At 41.3% G+C, this 21,524-nt stretch overlaps 1 protein-coding gene across 3 annotated transcripts in view; it reads left to right on the forward strand.

Annotated features, from left to right (window-relative positions):
* AMPH (amphiphysin) overlaps positions 1–21,524 on the forward strand; it is a 133,327-nt gene that overhangs the window by 50,463 nt on the left and 61,340 nt on the right. For all 3 annotated transcript variants that reach the window (XM_032182092.1, XM_032182090.1, XM_032182093.1), the window contains exons 2-3: positions 6,760–6,840; positions 17,519–17,573. In XM_032182092.1, coding sequence (XP_032037983.1) covers positions 6,760–6,840; positions 17,519–17,573 — 136 coding nt within the window. The remainder of the gene's footprint in view (positions 1–6,759; positions 6,841–17,518; positions 17,574–21,524) is intronic.

Raw genomic sequence — 21,524 nt, forward strand, 5'->3', positions numbered from 1 at the left:
AGGGTGCTGGGTATTTACTACTAACCCGGAGCTGTCTACTTTGCTTTTCGTAGCCATAGCCCTAGCCCTAACCTAGACCCTAACTCTAATTTTGATGCAAGATCTCCATATAACAAGATGAAAGATGCGTCTGAAATTTATTTCAGCCTGTCCACAGGGAGCTTGGAGTTAGAAGAATCCATGTGTATTGTAGATAAGCCTTCATCTAGCCTTCACTCTGTCCAAAGACAACATATAAATACGTGACCAATCTGGGTCATAATAATAACTGAACTACAAACTATAGACTTTTGACTTCTACTTTAAGACAGAACTGCACAAATAAGTGCTGAAAGTTTCAGCAGAGATCAGTTTGAGACTTGCCCTCAGTCTTGTGTCCTCTCTGATTATTGGTAAGTTATAATTACAGTCAGGAAAGGGTTGGTTGTAAAAGGCTGTGCTATTCATTCAGTGGTCGATGTGGCTAGGTGAAGGATAGGAGCTAAAGAGACCTCTGAGGAATGGCTTATTCCAGCTTCAGTCTGCTCAGCTGTCTCTCTATGGGATCATGGGGTTAGTGTTAGGGTTAGGATTGCATTTAGGAAAACAGCGAGTGAGCCCTAGTTGTCTGTGTGTATTGCATGGGCAATACAGTGAGGGCAAGGATCACAAGTATCGTCAGCTAATACCAAGCCACTGGCCAGTATTTTGAGTTCCAAATGTGTGATACACCTGTAGTGAGCATTTACATTCTGGTTTGGGTTAGGATTAGGAAGGCTGGGAAGCTGTCATTGTATGTTTTTAACCCTGAATTAAAATTAGAGTTGTCATTCACAGAAGACAAGTTCAAACACTGCCTCGTTAACAACAGCCGTAACTAGGCGATAATGGTCGCCACCAGGCACGGCGCGCTCTCCAGAAAGTCGGTACACACGCAGACCGACTACCCGTTAAAAAATGCCGCAGTTCAGGTCACCGGATGCAAGGAGTGTCTGAGCCTGTTGCTGCCATCGGCGGGAGGCAGAGAAACTGTGTGCGTGAGGTGCGAGCAGGTGGATGATCTGGTCCACATGGTGGCGGAGCTCAAGGAGGAGGTGGAGAGGTTGAGGGCCATCAGGGAGTGTGAGCGGGAGATAGACTTGTGGAGTAACTCCCTGCAGGGCCTCAAGGGGAGGTGCCGAGGTGAGACTCCTCAAATGGGGGCGGACCCCCCGCCCTGTCCCTGTCGGGCAGAGGGAGGGGATCTGGGAGCTGAGGAGGAATGGAAACAGGTCCCTGCTCGACATCGCAGGCGATGCTCTCCCCTTCCGGCCCCACCTTCCCAGGTGCCCTTACACAACAGGTTTGAGGCCCTAGAGATTGAGAGGCCGGTGTGTGAGGAAGAGGTAGCAAATGTTCCCAGGAGGATGCCTGGGGCGAGGAGGTCGACTCCGCGCCTCAGGACTGCCTCCACCAAGAAAGACAGGAGGGTTATTGTTGTTGGAGACTCGATTCTTAGGGGAACAGAGGGCCCTATTTGTCGGCCTGACCCTACCCGTAGGGAAGTCTGCTGCCTCCCTGGGGCCAGGGTCAGGGACATTGCCAGGAAGCTTCCTAACCTGGTACGCCCCTCTGACTATTACCCCCTTTTGATAGTCCAGGCGGGCAGTGATAACATCGAAGAGAGAAGCCTCAAGGCTATCAAAAGGGACTTTAGGGGACTGGGTCGGTTAGTGGATGGAGCGGGAGTGCAGGTGGTGTTTTCGTCCATCCCTATGGTGGCAGGGAGGGGTTCAGAGAGGACACGGAAAGCCCACCTGTTAAACACGTGGCTCCGGGGCTGGTGCCAACGCAGAAATCTTGTTTTTTTTGATCATGGGGCACTTTACTCAGCACCTGGCCTGATGGCCGCAGACGGGTCCCTATCTTTTAGGGGAAAAAGGATCCTGGGCCAGGAGCTGGCAGGGCTCATTGAGAGGGCTTTAAACTAGGTAGGAAGGGGGATGGGGCTGAGGCTAGGATTGTTGGGGCTGTGCAGGGGGGAACAATGGCAAGGCTGGAGGATAAGGCAATGGCCCAGCTGAAGTGCATCTACACCAATGCACGCAGCATGGGTAACAAACAGGAGGAGCTGGAAGCCATCGTGCGGCAGGCAGGCTACGACTTGGTTGCCATCACGGAGACGTGGTGGGACCAGTCTCATGACTGGAGTGCTGCAATGCCTGGCTATAAGCTCTATAGAAGGGACAGGCAGCATAGAAGGGGTGGTGGTGTGGCTCTCTATATTAGAGAGTCTTTCGAGGTTGTAGAACTCGAGGTTGGGAATGACAAGGTCGAGTCCCTTTGGGTTAGGATCGGCAGGGACAACAAGGCTAGTGTCCTGGTTGGGGTCTACTATAGACCACCGAACCAGGATGAGGAGACGGATGAGGAATTCTACAGGCAGCTGACAGAGAGCGTGGAAGATAGCTTCCTGACGCAGCTGGTTAGTGAACCTACCAGGGGTGGTGCCCCGCTAGACCTTCTCTTCACAAACAGAGAAGGACTGGTGGAGGATGTGATTGTCGGGAGCTGTCTTGGGCAGAGTGACCACGCAATGGTGGAGTTCACTATTCTTGGCGAGGCCAGGAAGGGGACCAGTAAAACCGCTGTATTGGACTTTCGGAGGGCTGACTTTGAGCTGCTCAGGACACTAGTTGGTGGAGTCCCTTGGGAGGTGGTTCTGAAGGGCAGAGGGGTCCAGGAAGGCTGGGCGCTCTTCAAGAGGGAAGTCTTAATGGCGCAGGAACGGTCTGTCCCCACGTGCCCAAAGACGAGCTGGCGGGGAAGAAGACCGGCCTGGCTCAACAGAGAATTGGCTTGATCTTAGTAGGAAAAAGAGGGTTTATAAGCTTTGAAAAAGTGGGCAGGCCACTAAGGAGGACTTTAAAGAAGTAGCGAGGCTGTGCAGGGACAAAATTAGGAAGGCCAAAGCTCATCTGGAGCTCAATCTGGCTACTGCCGTTAAAGATAACAAAAAACGTTTCTATAAATACATCAACACAAAAAGGAGGACTAAGGAGAATCTCCATCCTTTACTGGATGCGGGGGGAAACTTAGTTACAAGAGATGAGGAAAAGGCGGAGGTGCTCAATGCCTTCTTTGCCTCAGTCTTTAGCGGCAATACCGGATGTTCTCTGGATACTCAGTACCCTGAGCTGGTGGAAGGGGATGGGGAGCAGGATGTGGCCCTCATTATCCATGAAGAACTGGTTGGTGACCTGCTACGGCACTTAGATGTGCACAAGTCGATGGGGCCGGATGGGATCCACCCAAGGGTACTGAGGGAACTGGCAGAGGAGCTGGCCAAGCCACTATCCATCATTTATCAACAGTCCTGGCTATCAGGGGAGGTCCCAATCGACTGGCGGCTAGCAAACGTGACGCCCATCTACAAGAAGGGCCGGAGGGCAGACCCGGGAAACTACAGGCCTGTCAGTTTGACCTCAGTGCCAGGGAAGCTCATGGAGCAGATCCTCCTGAGAGTCATCACGCAACACTTGCAGGGGAAGCAGGCGATCAGGCCCAGTCAGCATGGCTTTATGAAAGGCAGGTCATGCCTGACGAACCTGATCTCCTTCTATGACAGAGTGACGCGCTGGGTGGATGAGGGAAAGGCTGTGGATGTGGTCTACCTTGACTTCAGCAAGGCTTTTGACACCGTCTCTCACAGCATTCTCCTCAAGAAACTGGCTGCTCTTGGCTTGGACTGGCGCACGCTTCGTTGGGTTAGAAACTGGCTGGATAGCCGGGCCCAAAGAGTCGTGGTGAATGGAGCCAAGTCCAGTTGGAGGCCAGTCACTAGTGGTGTCCCCCAGGGCTCGGTGCTGGGGCCGGTCCTCTTTAATATCTTCATCGATGATCTGGACGAGGGCATCGAGTGCACCCTCAGTAAGTTCACAGATGACACCAAGTTAGGTGCGTGTGTCGATCTGCTTGAGGGTAGGAAAGCTCTGCAGGAGGATCTGGATAGGCTGCACCGATGGGCTGAGGTCAACTGCATGAAGTTCAACAAGGCCAAGTGCCGGGTCCTGCACCTGGGGCGCAATAACCCCAAGCAGAGCTACAGACTGGGAGAGGAATGGTTGGAAAGCTGCCAGGCAGAGAAGGACCTGGGAGTGATGGTGGATAGTCGGCTAAATATGAGCCAGCAGTGTGCTCAGGTGGCCAAGAAGGCCAACGGCATCCTGGCTTGTATCAGGAACAGCGTGACCAGCAGGGCTAGGGAGGTGATCGTCCCCCTGTACTCAGCTCTGGTGAGGCCGCACCTCGAGTACTGTGTTCAGTTTTGGGCCCCTCGCTACAAGAAGGACATCGAGGTGCTTGAGCGGGTGCAGAGAAGGGCTGTGAAGCTGGTGAGGGGCCTGGAGAACAAGTCCTACGAGGAGCGGCTGAGGGAGCTGGGCTTGTTCAGCCTGGAGAAGAGGAGGCTCAGGGGTGACCTTATCGCTCTTTTTAGGTACCTCAAGGGAGGCTGTAGCGAGGTGGGGGTTGGCCTGTTCTCCCACGTGCCTGGTGACAGGATGAGGGGGAATGGGCTTAAGTTGAGCCAGGGGAGTTTTAGGTTAGATGTTAGGAAGAACTTCTTCACTGAAAGGGTTGTTAGGCATTGGAACAGGCTGCCCAGGGAAGTGGTGGAGTCACCATCCCTGGAAGTGTTCAAAAGACGCTTAGATGTAGAGCTTAGGGATATGGTTTAGTGGAGGGCTGTTAGTGTTAGGTTGGAGGTTGGACTCGATGACCTTGAGGTCTCTTCCAACCTAGAAATTCTGTGATTCTCTTAGTCTCAGTTAAGAAAAATACATGAAGAGAATTTAAAAGTAGCAGATAGGATTAAAAAACAAACAAGAAAAAAGTTGAGGTGCTATAAGAGTTGCTCCCTTCTGAACCTGAGCATGCATCTGGAGACATGGATGTGTGCCATTAATATCTCAGGAAAGAGGAAAGAGTTTTTCATGACAACTTTTTTTGCCCTGTTTTGTTACTTGTGTTATGGATCTTTCTGACTCTAATTAATGTGCCTGCACTTGTTCCTGTGAACACAACTCGAATGAATTGCCTTGGCGAGGAGGCTTACCTGGCAGCTGGCTCTTTGTAAAGGAAATGTTGGATTTTCAGAGAGAAAGCCTGGTGCAGATCAAAGCCATGCTGCAGCTGGGGGCAGGCTCATTGGTGACAGGGAGCAATGTGAAGTCCTGTGATGATTTGAAATGTTAAATTAAATGATTCCTCTGTAAAGCCATCTGTGATACTTTTTTAATATTTTATGAAGAGATCAGTGATGAGAGGACACGAGATCTTTGGGAATTAAATGCAACCCAGAATGCCCAACTGAGCCAGGGGAATGAAAAGTTAAAACATAGCGACAGGCAAGAAAAGCCTTTCTTTTTCTTTTTTTTTTTTTTTTCTTTTTCTTCTTTTTCTTTCCCTCCCTCTCAGATGTCATTCTTTCTGTCTTTCTGCTGTAAATATGTCAAAACTTCCCTGAAGTTTCACATGTCAGTTACATGGGTAGTGTTGCATCACCTTTGTGATCATCTTTATTCCTGGTTTCCACTGTGGCTGTGATCTCTGCACCTTTGTTCACCCTAGTTTTTGTGGCTCCAAGCTGGTTGGGGTTGAGAGGCAAATGGTCTGAATCAGAATATGCCAGGACTGGGACTGTGTTTATATATGTTTTTATACTTGGACTGCTGATGTGTTTATTCATGGCATCAGTTACTTTTTTTTTTTTTTTTTTTTTTTTTGGGGGGGGGGATGGAGGGGAGGGAGAAGGGAAGGGAGGAGGTGATTTTTTTATGTGTTTGTTTTTTGCTTTTCCTGTGAAAATTGAAAGTTTGTTTTTTTCGCCTTGGGAGAACAAACAAAATATCACTCCCCGATATGTTTTATCCCTCTAACAGTATCCTATAAAGTTTTTGGGGGTGTTTGACTAGAAAGGTAAAGCCTAATTGCTCCTACATGTAAGCCTTCAATGTTAAAATGTACTGATAATGCTTTGATTTAATAACAGAATGCATTTGTTGTAGTTAACAGAGTGTGAAGTGTAGCAATATCCAATTACTTTTGAGATTACTATCACATGAATAGCCCTTCTGCTGACATATTGCAGTATATTTATTACCTAGTATGACAATCCACTTCAGAATTAACTAAGGGGGAGAGAAGGAGAGGGAAGGAGGCAAATATGAAACAGTAAAAGTTTTAAATAAGCATTAGCTCTACCAATTTCTCATACAGCCTTAAATTTTTTCATTCTCATTTTGTGTTGAAAATCATGAAGATAATGTTAATATCATTGGACATAATAAGCCATAAACAGTAGAAAAATGTAGAAGAATTTGATTTTTTGCTCTGTTTGAATGGGAAGAGAACTTGCTTGCATTTCCAGCAAATTTTATTTCATTCTTCCTTGTTTTGAGACCCTGGGAGTCTCTGCTAAAAGAAAATTTGCTTCATTAAAACAAACAAACAAAACACACACACACGCCCCTCCCAGGAACTCTATACTTTGAAGTAGATTTACACACACCATGCTTCTGCCCATGCACACAAATTGCTTCTCATTGTCTATAGTCATCCTTTTTAATTTTTGACAAAATTGTTTCCCTTATAAACTTTGGAAACAGTAGTGAATGCAACACTCCAAAAATAAAATACTATTTAAGCCTAACAGCAAGAACAAGTGTTAAAAGTAACAGCATTTTTGTTTTGTGACACTAACATTAATCCTTTTTTTTTTTTTTTTTTTTCCCAATATAGGTACTTCAAAAACTAGGAAAAGCAGATGAAACAAAAGATGAACAATTTGAAGAATATGTACAAAATTTCAAAAGACAAGAGGTCAGTTACTTTTTCACTTTCTTTAATTGTCTCTTAAGAAGAATGCAGTGTATTTTAACTTTTGATTTTGAAGAAGGTGTTTCAGGAGGTAAAAGAAAATGTTTTGAACCATATTGGTGTAAGATTTTGTTCAATAGTTTTCAAATAGAAAAGAATGATTGGATTTATTGCATGCAAATATGTAAGATGTGCATTTAGATTAAATAACTGTATTCTAATAACGTACAACGCTGTCATGCCAGAACTCCTTGGGATCAATGAAGTGTACGCACATTTTCAACAGTATAATTGAGAACAAAACCCAAACCCAATGTGATATAGCTTTGTAGTTGCCTTGTTACAATGAAATAATTTATTTCCTTGGTTTCATTTTGTGGGTTGTTTTCATCAATGGTGTATAATAATGCTAGTTTTATATGAAGTGAACAGCAGAATAGTTTTAGACTGCTGTGTGTTGTTATGTTCCCTGTTAGTGCAGGGATGACGAGATCTGCGGTGGCAGTGCTGATGAATCACTCCTGGGGAGCAGGGTTCAATTACAAACACACATATGAAAACAAAGGTGCCCTTAAGAGTTTATAATCTACTCCCAATGCAATGTTAAATTCTAACCTCTATTACTCCTCACTTTGTTGGACAGACTTTTCAGCTACAAGTTGATTAATTGCAATTAATTATATAGCAGCTTTCTAGTACAAATTAATGCCTACCATGAGCTGCAGTAATGCCATCAAGAAAATAATCTCATGTAAGTGTGAACTGAGGTTATCGGTAGCCGTCCTGAGCTATCTTTTAGAGCTCATATGTAAAGGTACTGAAGGGTGAGAACTACTTCCACACACTCTACGTGATGTAAAAATTTGTTCATGTTGGGGTTTTCAGTTCCTACCCTGAGTCAGTCCTGTCTACCACATGCATTTCTGTCCTTTCCACATAAACACAAATCATGCACTCTGATTTGCTAGGGCACTGATTAACTCTTTCATATCTTATGGTGACTTAGCCATTATTTTTCACTGTCTGTCTAGAGAAAGAGAGGGCGGTTTGGGGAGTAACTGGGCTGGGTATATGTCCATTCTTCCCCCAAAATGATGATGATGGGAAGTAAAGAATCTGTTTCTCTAACAAGGGTGATTCCTTCCTCAAGGTCAGGAAGATGATGGGATGTAATAGAGCTGAAAAAAAACACTGAGAAGCTTGGAAGCCCTGTAGAGTTGTCATATTTTCCTTTTTCTTCCCATCCTCTTTTCCAAATATGCTGAGATATCAACTGGGTATTTCTTTCTTTCTGATTTTCCTTATATTGCTTCTTATCCTTGTTTTCAATATCACAGCTGTATGCACAGCTAGGAACTGTGTTACTAGAAATGAGGTGCATCTGTAAGGCTGTTATTGGGTGGGAAAGGAGCAGCTGGAGCATCCCCATGAAGAAAGAGAATTCAGTGAAATGTATTTTTAGCTAAAAATTCTGAGTCAATTAAAAATGAAGAGAGATGAAAGAGAAAAACCTTTTTTTTTTTTTTTTCAGCAAAATTATGTCTCAAGTGTTTGTTTCTTCCAAGGGCTAAGGAGGATCTTAACATTCCTTCATTTTTATTTCATTCTCCTTTGATGTACTTAGAGACAGTAACAAGCAGTCAAGGACTCTACAGGAACTGAAAGGTATTAAATCGATGCAAATGTGACTTGGGGCTACAGGAGGAACTGGATGAGGAGGAGTGAGCACTGAGGGAAATACTACAACTCTTTTGAGTGGCACATGCAGTTTAGGTTAGGTCCACTGGCATACCAAATGAGAGAGATCATTCATGCTTTTAAGAAACTAATCAGGTATGCCATGTTCTGCTGGTCTTGTTCTCAGAGAATTCTGTTTTGCACAATTCTTCAAGTACAAGGAGGAAAAATGATGCAAAAGCACTGCTGCTGCCACGTGCACAAATAAGAAGGATATAAATTGCTTAAATTTTCTTAGTTTCTTCCATGCTTTAATCTACAACTGACTAGGAAGGCAAAGATTTGAAACATTACAATGTGCATCTAAATTTATCACTTATATTGATCAACACCTTGCAGAAATTCTGTCTTCTGTGTACTCCTTTTCTTCTTGGTTTACATTCAATCTTGCTTCCAAGATTATCTCTGCAACTCTAGAGCCTTTAGAAAAATAAAAATTAAATTCAAGGTACTAAAGAGTAAAAAGACATCTGGGGTGATTGATCATTGTGTTCAGGTCCACAGAATAGCTGGTGTGGGCCATTCAGGTGGCTTCCCAGCCAGGTTTTCCTATGACAGAAGCAGTTTGAGAGAAAGTTCAAATGTTGTTGTCTCACTTAGCAGTGATTTGTCTCTGTTTCCTGGTCATCTCACTTACCTACACTTGTTTTTGTGGAAGACCGTTACTTCAGATCTGTGTCTTTCTATGTTGTTTGTAGCAGCTGGTGCCATTCAGGCTTTGGGTAAGTTGAAAGCTGTGAAAATGGACTGTTCTTGTTTCCCTACCTTATTTAACCTGTGTCACTTGGGAGGTCAACGGGCCTTATGGATAGAATTATCCTTTTATTGATGCTCTCCAAAGATCATAAATGAGGGCTCCCAGTTCAGCTCAGGGAAAGCAGAGAAAGAGCATAGTGGTCATAACCCAGGAAGCAGGTAATGCAAAAACTGAGATCTTAACAATTTTTGCCTGCATAACAGGTAGGATGATGGGTATGCACCAAACTGAGCAGGCAGTTCAGTGTAAGGATACATCCAATCTTCCTTTCTGTAAGAAAATATCATTAAGGCTCCCCAGCAGTCTATTCCCATCTCTTTCTGAATACAGCTGGATAAGGTTGCCTTTTGGACATGAAGCACAGAGCTAAATTATCAGATGAATCACCATGGAGAAACTGAGTCATTCCATGTCTGGAGAGAACACTGCACAGTGGCCTTGCAAAGCCTCTGGATTTTCCTGTCAGAAGCAGTAAGCTGCTGCAGCTGAAACCAGCAATAAAACATTTTGACTTTTAGCAGTGAATAAAATTGTTATTCACCTTCCACTTAAGTTGTAAACAGGAAATTGCCACTGTAAAACAAAATTCATGGACCTTATATAAATTCATATGTGACACAGATTTTCAGTGTACTGCAAGAATTTTCCTAAGGCTTAGACCTTTCTTGCTAATTGTGGATGTGCCCAGCCCCTTAATTGACCCTGAAGTTCAGGAAAAAATAAAAATTAAAAAAAATCCTGCATATTTCTCTCTGCTGTGGAAATATCATCAAGCCTTAAATTTCTGTATCTCTATTCTGATGTTCAAGCAATTGTATTTAACACTTTTTTTATCAGGAAGTTAAGTAGCAATTCCCTTATCCCCTGCTATATTTTAATGACTCAGCACTTGCTCCATTTTTGTAAGATATTAATATTCTATTTCATGTCTGTGCATATTTACCTCTCACTGCTTTTCCATATGTAGTTAAGAGACTTATTTTACAGATGGCAATTAAAATATATTTTAGTATTTAAATAAATTATGTATTTTATATGTACACACAGAGATATACCAGTTGCAGCTATGTAAGCAGCTGCCTGTGAAGTGTTCTCAAAATAAAATAAAATGTCAAGTACTGCTGTTGCTTGTTTATAGAATTAGGTGAAAGTCAAGAACCTTTTGTTGTTGTTGAGTGAACAGAAGCTGTCGTCTGCTTTACTTGATGTTGCCTCTCAGTAAGAGCTGCTCCTTGGGTGAAATTGTTAACAGTTGAAAAGTTGTGTCCTGGCTAAATCTTCATTTCACACAAGTGTGCTTATTTACCTGACAGCTATGGCATGGCATTAACTTAAAGCTCTTTCGTGGAACAATTAACATATATGGAAGTATTCTTTTTTGCGTCAGACATGCCACTGACTTTTTACAACACCTAAATGACCTAAAACACCAAAGATGAAATTCATGGATTATGCATAGGCACCAGATGTGCCTCTGTGGTCCTGTCAAGCACCAGACATGTATTTTGGCAGCCGAACTCTGCTCCTGGAGGCTTATCAGTTTCCAGATTGTGACACCTGAACATAGGTGTCTCCATTTGAGTTAACTTGTGTTGAACCAGGCAGTGTGGTCAGGCGGGCCCAGACAGCAGCCCATCAGGCCCCTGTGGGCATCCATGGCCTTAATGGCCCTGATTTGACTGTTTTAACTTCAGGATTTTTCAATTGCTCTTTTGACTCCACAGATTGCACTGAAGAGGTGGGTATTGCCTTACAGAGGAGAGGCACCCACCTCATGAGTACACTGTCACGGGTGTTTTAATCTGGAGTCAAATGGAGGCTGTGATGAAGAACATTTCACATGAAATTCAATCTATTTTGTAAGACTTTCCTTTGGGAGCTATTAGACATCCCGTAAATCTATTTGAACATCTTTAAATCCACCTCATGTCCTCCCCTCAAGCCCCTCATTTTATGGATCTTGTGCATAGGCTTGAGATGGAGGAAAGAATCCAGGCAATAAAGGAAAAGTGCAAGCTTTGAAATTACTTTAACTGTGAGACAGTGTTTTCCCCATAGCTGGAACTCAGGTTTCCTTAGTTGTCTGCAAAGTCCCATACTAAACTTGAGGGGTTTCTTGGTTAATGTGCAACATACAGTGGATTGATACTGCTCTCCCCCTAGAAGGCTCCTTTGCTAAACAAAGTTGATGCCAAATGCTGTTCCTGACTGATACTCCAAAGTAAGCTAGACACATAAAAATGTGATCCAGACTAGTGGACGGGAGCTTTTATTTCTCCAAGCCATGAAGTATTTGCAAACTGTATTCACAGATTTCATCTGACAGACATCTTTTGAGAGGCCATGCCAAAGTCTACTTCACATACTGAATGACCACTAAGTCAAATACAAGCAATACAATGTGCAGATAATTTGGGTGTCTGTGGGAGGATGTTCTCTGATGATTGCCATTTCATCCTAAAATGTATGTCTAATAATTATCTTACTACTGAGAGGGCATTTTTTTCCAAGACAAGAAGACACTGTGCAGTTTAATCACAAGCTCACTGACTTCCAGTCAGTCAGGATTCATAGGAAGGTGAGGCTCTATGTTTTACGCTACAAAATTATCTCAGCAGGAGCAGGGCAGACCCTTTCCAACTAATTCCTCACTTCCAAGGAGAATGTGCTTGATCTGATGTTTTGCTTTTTTGATTCTGCCTGTTGATTGCTCCAAATCTGAAGTCTAAACTGCAGTCATGCTGGGCTGCCTTTGATTGCCCCTGGATATAACCTGCTATGCCTCTGCAGCTTTAGAAAGTGTGCTAATTGTTTTCTCCCAGAATGTGAAATTGAACAATCAAGTTATTTGTGACTATTTTTTAAAGCAGACTGGTAAATGTTTCTTCGGGAATTCTTTATAATAACTGACCCTGGAGACAGCTCACACAGCTGAGCTCTGGACTGTAATGCATTTACTGAACATGACCCAGTTCACAATAAACAGTTCTGAACAGTTTTCTACTAAAACTTTTAATACATAGCTTATACATGCTAATTGTGAATATAGTTATGAATATGCAGCTATAGGCATAGACAGGCTACATATATATTCAGAAAGTCTAGTTTTCAGAAAATCTGTATGTATAGATAACTTTTAGCCATATACTTGTAGATTCTGCACTTGCTGACCTTGCACACAAGTGACATGCTAGACAAATAATTCAAACCCCAAGTCTCTCACAGCTGGTAGAAATAGAAACGAAGAAATGTGTTTCTTTAAGGAAAAAAAAAAAAAAAAAAAAAAAAAAGGTCCAAATTTGGAGGACAGTTCTAGGGAGTATAAGAGAGAGAATGGTTAAATGGGATATTGTAGCATACTGATGAACTTCATACTGAATTAAGGCTGCATCCCAATAGCCTATTTTATTGTTCAACTTCACTTAATGAAGTTGTCCTTTGCATTCATACTTCTGAGGTCCCTTAAGGACTATCATGTAAATTCTACCTAGCTGTTTGCAAACAGAGCAACAGCCTTGCTTTACATTGCAGCTAAAAAGTGCACATCACGATAGAAGGCATTTTCCAGGTGGAAAATATTTCATATTTTCCATATGAAAATGCTTTCATATGAATTATTTCCCCTAAATTCCAGTATTAGACTCAGAGCTGTATTAATAATTAGCTTTTCTACATTTGTGTGGGGCAGGTTAGTAAGTAACCTATGCTGTAGGCTCAGCATTACGCAGAGCTTTCGACTCTTGCTCAAATGGAGTGATTCATTTGTTTTTGGTATCAAGCGCATGCTGTGCTGACCTTTCCAGTAAAGATGTATTGTGTTTACATCCTGTATGTGACATGATAGAAAAATCAATAGAAAAATCAAACTCTTCTGGTCTGCCTGGAAAGCTGTGAATAAATGAGCCTGGCAAATAGGTCATCCAATTCCACCTTTTGTGGAGGCATAGTGGCCTGCCTTTAGTTTCTGGGTGGAAGAAATGATTTTTTTGGTTCATCAGAAAGCAAAAGCTAGTAAGACACAAACCATGTGTTTTATCATTTTAGTCATTAAAACTTTTTGGAGGTCTCTTCAGGCTTCTGGTCTCTGGTGGCTGTGTTATGGCTTTCGTAATTCCAGTGCTAAGGCATATCTAAATACTATTCTTTAAAGAAACAAGGCCAAAAATAAATGTACACAGAAATCAGTATTGCCAAAAAGGCTTAATGCTTCTGAAAAGGTCTCTAAGACCTATGACTGTAGATGACAGACAATCCTAAAACACTGAGCCTCCTTGCCTCATTGAGAACATGTGTTTCTACCAGCTACATAAGATACTGCCCATGTAATAAGACCAGAGAGTAGCAAAAGGCATCTGACAGCAGCACTGACCCTCTGCTACAAAGTGCAAAATACCAAATTGTTGTTTGAGATGTGACTGTAGAGAACTTTATCAATTTTCCTAGTGAGATGTTGTTTTGGGTGGTCAGTATGCCCACTTGCTCATATGCACAGTTCAACACGATTGCCTGACAGACTTGTGGTACTTTGTATGTTGAGTTTGACCAGGTGAGCTAAGAACACCAATTTCTAGAGTTGGAATCTGGTGAGAACATGTCTGCTGTTATCAAACCACCAGATTATGAGAGGTGTGCTATTACGTATGCTACTGAGATTTCTCCCTTGAGTTTTCTTGCATATTATGATACTCTGACTCATTTTGCTACCTTATGTAAAATAACTAAAACAGATTATGAAATGTTAAAGGAAGCATCAGTGCTCTCTTGGGAAATTTCATTTCAGAGGAGCACAGCATCTGCAAAATGACACCTATTTTTCATTCCCCTTCAAGAAGCTGCATCTCAATTAATGAAATTGATGGCCTTAATGAAGACAACTGGAGCAGTAGTTTCAGAGCCACCAGCTGCTTTCATGTGAGAGACCAAAAAGGAGAAAGTGTGTGTATCAATAAGGAGAAAATTTAGCTATACAGTAATCTTAAAAACAGTGCTTTTTCTAATCAGTATGTGATGGTTTGCAAAGTGTGTGGAGCCATCAATGCAATATTTTCATTCTGTGAATAATGATTACTGTGTTAGGTGATAAAAGTGAATTAACCTTCACTAATAGGGAGTTGCAAAATGTGTAGATGCATGTTTTGCAGAATTCACAGATTTAAGAATTTCCAATGCAAAGTTGTATTTCTGGTATTTTCTAGAAGGGTCTAATTCTGTTACCACTGAAATCGAGGGATTTACTCTCAAATTTAATGGAAGCAGGTGCTTTAACATCATATTTCATACAATATTTGCTAAAGAAGGATAATTCACGTGGCTCTGTGCTGCCTAGATGTTTCAATAGCTTTGTGACCTATTAATAAGCTAGACTGAGGGAGATTTGTGTTAAAAAATATTCTTTTGAATGAGTTGTCAGAATTTATAACAGCACATATGGCAAAACATTTGCATTGTGGTTTACTGCTTTGACTTTTTCTTAAATATTTTCCAGAGAAGTGGTTGCTGATGACTCCTGACACTAACCAACCACAACAGATCTCCCAGTGGTTTAGGATACCAGGAGTAAAACTATGCAATAGTCCAGTTATAAGCATAATGTTTGAGTAATGTGTGTCCATTACATGCTATTTATTCTAATAAGCAAGTTAATAATGAGTAAGCTAGTTATTCTTTGTGACAAAATGCCATGCATATGATTAAATACAGGACTTTTACTGACAGTGAGGGTAGCTAACAGAGTTGAGAGGCTTCCAGCTGCAGTTTACTGGTTCAAAAACATCAGAAATTCCTTTCATAACAAAAAATTGTTGCCATATGGCTAACAGAGGATCATAAAGTTGCTGTGAGTATCTACTTCCAATTTTCTTCACAAGCCAAGAGGTTATACTGTTGTTCATGCCAGGGAAAATATGAATTGGGAAGATAATTTCAGTACATTCACACGGCTTCTGAGTACAAGGAGATCCCAGAAGGAGACTGAAATGAATAAAACCCTATATATGCATATAACCCTAATGGCAGAGCTAACCCTAACCCTAAACCCTAACCCCTGACCCTAAACTCTAACCCTAACCTGAGCTTACCCTGACCCTTACCCTAATGACCCTGAACTTAACCCTGACTGAGACCATAACCCTGACCCTAACCCTAAGGGCGGAGCTAACCCTAACCCCTAACACTAAAAACCCTAAAGCCCAAAAGCCCTAACCCTAATAACACTCAAGTCCTAACCCTAAAAACACTAAAGCCTTAAAGCCCTAACTCTACGAGGCTAACCAAACAAAACAAACAAAACAAACAAACAAACAAACAAAAAAAGCCTAAAGCCCGAACCCTAAAAACCTTAAAGTCCTAAAAACCCTAACCCTACAATCCTAACCAAAATAATAAAACCCTAAAACCCTAACCGTAAGAACCCTAAAACCCTAACCCTAAAACCCTAAAAACAAAACAAAACAAAAACGTTAAAATCCCTAAAACCCTAAGCCTAAAACTCCTAAAACCCTAACAAAAAAAAATAGAACCCTAAAACCCTAACCCTAAAGACCTTAAAATCATATAAAACCATAATGACCCTAATCTAAAAAAAAAATTAAGACCTTAAAATCCTAACCCTAAATACCTGACCAAAAAACAAACAAACAAACAAAAGCCCTAACCCTAAAAACCCTATCAACACTAATCCCCCCCCCCCCCCCAAAAAAAAAAAAACTAAAACCCTAATACGCTATCCCCCAAGCCCTTAAAACCCTAACCATTAAAACCCCAACCCTAAAAACCTTAAAATCCTAACCCTAAACCCCGAAAACCCTAATCCGGAAACCCAACCCTAGTGCCCTAGCCCTGAAACCTTAAAACCCTAACACCTTTTGAGAAACACACTGTAGCCAATAACACAGGCAAGGATCTCAGCGAAGTAGCATTTTTACTTGCAACTGCAGTGGTGGGCGTCCCATGAGTAGGAGCGCGCCTGCTGGTTCCAGAACACAGTTTATATACTTCTACAAGCAGGCCCCAAACCGCCCCCAGACACAGGCTCTAACCCTCCTCTCCCCAGACGCAGGCCCCAACGGTGTACACTGGCATCAGAAGTCCTTGGAGTTCAGTGGAGTTACGACTGCTTATACCATCTGAGACTGTCTCCTGAAGTGTTCACACACGCACTGTTTGGTGGTTCAACTATCATGTGAAAAATATGAGAACAAATCCAAAGCAGTCACTCATATTTTGCAGCTGATTTTTCCATATGGTAGAGCTGGATGTGAGAAAATGTGATTGCAAGCTGATGTTCCTGTAGTTTCCAAGCACTTAAATAAGTACCTTGAAGGATATTGGGAACCAATAAGCACAGAGGGTTTCCATAATCTTCAGGCTACTGAAAGTGTCCTGAAGAACAGCTTTTTTTAGCAATAAAGTATGTACTATCATGTAGTACAGATTTTATTGCAAATCCTAGGAACTGTGAAGTCCAAGTTGTGCTACAGTCAGAAATAAAGTAAAGCAACCTGATTTCTTCTGTTTAGTCTGAGGTTTTAAAAGTCTGTTGCTATAAGATAAGAAAGATCACATTGATTCATTCATGTGCTTATGAAACAGCTGAAAGTTCACAGCAGACTGCGAGATGCAGTAGCCAAACTAAACAAAATAACTGATGTTATTGTTTTTTAGGAATTATGTGCTTGCAAAATATTTCAATGTTTGCAAAAGTAGTAAGCCATTCATGTAGGGGCATGGATTTTTTGCAAGTCTAGGCTGCCATCAATTTTGAGTGTTTTCAAAAGGGTGTGCAGGATATGCAGCATTCTTAATGATACTTCTTTGTGTTTGAGGTTAATGCATGGGCCAGGCTGACTTGAACTGGACCATGGCTGTGAAATATACATGTCTTTCTTTGACTGAAATTCTTCCCTGTCTAAGTGGTTGATAAAACTACAAATTTTAGCCTAGAGAGTACACTATACATAGCATCTTGGGCAGACCACCTTTTCTGTATGAACATGTATATGCTTACAGGATGTAACATTATTCAGCAGGTAACTCAATTCAACTTATGAAATTGCTCTTATTAAATTTGACACAGTGTATGTACATTCTAAGGCATAAAATATAACTGCAATGTGATTGCAATAATATAATTGAAATGTCTTTTTACTTACATACTTTTTTTCTTTTTTTTTTTTTTTTATTTTCCAGGCAGAGGGTTCCAGGCTCCAGAGAGAATTGAGAGCATATTTAGCAGCCATCAAAGGTGATTTTTAAGTCATGTTTTCATAAAACAAACTTTTGATAAAAATTGAGGCAAGTAGGCTTATTTAAGGTATATAAAGGCAAATACAAGTAATGGCTGCTTTAGTGAATAGTCCACTTTCCTGGTTTGGATCCATCTCAAGCTCTTTAATCTATTGCTAGATTTTTTGCAGCTTTGATGTCAACTCATGTGCACAGTCCTGCATGCATGGTTTATCTTCAGCTGTCCTTTGTGTGCAGAACTGCTGCAAAGAGCACCCACAAAATCTGCACATGTTGTTACTTGTCTTTGCAAATGCTAGAATACAAAATACTCTATGCAAGATGAGAGACCCTTTACAGGTTTCCAAGTTTCATTACATTTCCAGGTATTTGATAGTTGAATGATAGATCTTCTCCCTCTGAAATCATGCTCCCTAAGACGTTGTGATTTCTCTTTTGTTTCTGAGTGCTGAATTTATTTTATTTTATTGTTTTTAAGTTTGAAAATAGTATGTGATCGCTTTGTACTAAAGATCCAAATAGCAGAAGCTCACTGGTCAGTGATTAAATATCAGAGAATAAGTAAACAGCTATTTAAAGACTAGCGGACATTCGTAAATCTAGCACAGTCACCTTTGTGCTATATACAGAGATTATTCTCTTTTATCCCACTTGTCTTCTGAGAAGTTGGAGATGAGGTCCTTAAAGGGAAGGGAATGGAAGTTGGTGACCATCACAGAAGTATTAACAGCTTCTTGAGATAAATAAATAGAATTCTTATATGTATTTTTAACCTGTCTCCAGTCCAGTAGAAAATAAAAATATTATAAACCAGTATCGACATTCCTGGAAATCACTGTGTCATAACAAAGCTTCAGCAGCTGTTGTCAGGCAGAGAAGCTCCTTTTGATGGGAAGTGTAAGATGGAGAGCAAAGCAGTAGCTTACTGTCTTTGATTGACTGCTATTTGCTAGAAGGACTGGGCAGGGAAAGTCCTATACCAGACAAGAGGTAAATCTTCTTTTAGAGATTTGTACTATGTCTTTGTGTTTTTTTTTTTGTTTTTTTTTTTTTTTTTTTTTTTAATGAATTTCAGCATCTTTCTTTTTGGGGGGACCCATTGGATGCTGATTTTACGTTCTGGTATTTCAGTCATTCCTTCCCCACACACATTATCAGCTGTATGCATAGCCAGAAGCAGTGTGATGAGGCTGTTTGGCCAGATGGCTTCTCTGTCACATAGGCTGACTGTTTACATGCCGCTTTGATTTCCGTGTTGGTGACAACAATCCTCCTCTCCATGTTTCATTTTCTTTCTCTCTCTCTTCCTTTCCTTTTACTTTGTGCATTAGTGGTCCTTTTGTTGCTTTACTGTCTAGTGGGCCATTCTTTGCACCAAGTTTTGCCTTTAACTTTGTGTGAAAATTTTCATTGTGCAAGTTTTGCCTTTTTTGCTGTGCTTTTCTGTTCTGCATCTTTCTCTTGTTGCAGCCTATAAGTCCATATTTGAAAGTAACTTGGATTGACTTTCTCCCTGGGAATGTAAAGTGTTTGCTAATACCTTGTTATCTTCATGTCTTTAAAAAGATCCAATCATAAGCAGCTCACAAAAGCATAAAAAAACATTATTCTCCAAAGCCAACAAGCCAGCAGTGGGCATCCTTGGTACATGTGTTGGCACACATTCCTTCTGAGGATTGGGACAGTGGCCAAGAGTAGTAGTCCAAGATACGCAACTCTGGGTCTTCCCCAAAGCTGATGAGCTCAGCAGTGGCCAAAGCCCCTCCAGATTTCAGGTAGCAGAAGGATATTTGGCAACTGCTACAAGCTCTGTGTTGCTGTTCTTTGAAAGACAGCCATAATTAAAAATTTTGGGGTGGCTATGCAGAGAAGCATGGGAACCTCCACTATGGGTATTTAGGCACTGGAGTGGGATTCCAGTATGTAAGACATCTAGGCTTTGGAGGCATGCTGCGCTCAAGGGTTCATTTTGAACAGGAAAAGGCTGATCATATAAATGCGCCTGATATCCTTGTATTCTTAGAGTGAGAGAAAAGCAGTTCACTTTACAGGGTTAATTTTAAAGGGTTTCAGGAATCAGCAGGATAGATAATTTTAACTAAATGCAATTTATGAAGCTGGAATGTTGTCAGTTCAAGTAGTTGTCATTTGGCTGCATGACTTTTGAGTGACTGAATATTGAAAGCTGAAGTATGAGATTTGGGCACAATTTAAGCAAGGAATGGTCAAAGGATCCTTCTTAAAACCATTCATCCCTTCATTTTAATATACTCAATGTTTTCTGAGGTTTAGTATCACACATTCTTCAAGTAATAGAATTTTTGATGTATTCAGACGCCTTCCCTAATTCAGAGGTGCTTCTTAGTCTCAGCTGGATCCTTACCTTTACTGCTGGTTACTCAAAGACCCAGAGGAACCATATCATAAAGCTATTGTAAATTTGAATGGTTTTTATGTGCTACTTTATTTCACCTGCCTGGTAGTTCCATGTCTGCTATGCACTGCCAATGGTTGTACTGCCAATGCTGCGTACTGTCTCCCACAGCTGTAGTCATCTCATGCCTTGGGTCTTTTGTCTCCTCGTGTCTCCTTGGCAACGTGTATCTGGATTCTCTACTCCATGATATTTTCTTCGAGCTTTTGAGAGCTGTAAGTGACTTAAAAGGTTTTATGGGCCAATTGTTAAAGAAACTCTAAATCAGCGTCCTATTTTCTACCCTGAGCTCTTTGCAAGTATAAGTACAGGTGGGGAGATATATACCTGGATTTGCATGAAGGTGACAGAGGTGAAAAGAATCCTGCATCATAAAAAAATATTTATCATGTGGCTTAACATAGTGAGAAATAGTAACTGGTCTATAGGAAGAGAAATTGAGGTTCGGAGGGGCTGTAAGCAGATTTACTACCTAATTGTCAGTACGTGGCTGACAGAATTGCACGTATCCTTCAGGTACACAAGTCTTAAAATCAATCATTTAATTTCTTAGAAGAAAGAAAACCCTTTGCCATCTTTCTGTAAAATTTAGCAATGAATTATGAAACAGTTGAGTTGTTCTAGTGGAAACTAATAGGCAATAATAAATACACCCCATGTGGCAGGAGAACCTCTCAATTCCCTGGAGAACCTTACATGAAGTTCTCTTTCCCCACTCAATCTTCCAACCTAAATGATCTGATGATTCTAAGAAATAATAAAATATTAAAAGCCAGACCAAGGTGCCTCACTTAATTGAGAAGATAGAATTTTCTCCATGATTCTGCCTAGATTTCCCTGTCAGGGCATGAGGAAACTGAGGAAACCCCAGTATGTGGGTCCTGAGGTCGACATGGAGTCCCAGACTGGTCTCAATGTCCATGTGAGTTTCAGTACATGAGAAATGTGATGGTAAAGAGTAACTTACTCTCTGTCATCCATAGGGCTCTGTAATGGTAATGTCTCTGCACACCCCCTCTGAGGGTCCCTAGTGCATGTGTGCCTTTGGGAATCCTTTAGGGTTCCAGGTACAGGATCTCTTTCCCAAAGAAAGAGGGATGATTTCATGTGAGAGCCTCAGACTTCAGTGAACATCATTTTTTCTAAGCAATCCAATTATTTCGGCATTTATAGTTATTAAATAAGTGACCCAATTACCAAGAATAAATGGTACTTAATGAAACAGTTAATATTAAATATACATTTCTAACTGTTCATCATCAATAAAAAATATTTTCAAATTTCATAATGCTTTCATGACTTGCTTTAAACAATTTATCGTTCTTAGCTATAGCAGCTGAAAGCAGCAGAGGCAGCTTGCAGTCTATGGATGATGCTAATCCTCTTAACTTAAGTGCTGAATAACACACAAAAAATATCAGTATATAAGAAAAATATCTATGTGAAAAACAGCCAAATAAAAATAAATAAAGAGAGAAATCTGTGGACATTGTAAATTCATGCTGTGGTCATGAA

This window comes from Aythya fuligula, chromosome 2 (genome assembly GCF_009819795.1).
Source record: "Aythya fuligula isolate bAytFul2 chromosome 2, bAytFul2.pri, whole genome shotgun sequence".
In the NCBI taxonomy this organism is placed as follows: Eukaryota; Metazoa; Chordata; class Aves; order Anseriformes; family Anatidae; genus Aythya; species Aythya fuligula.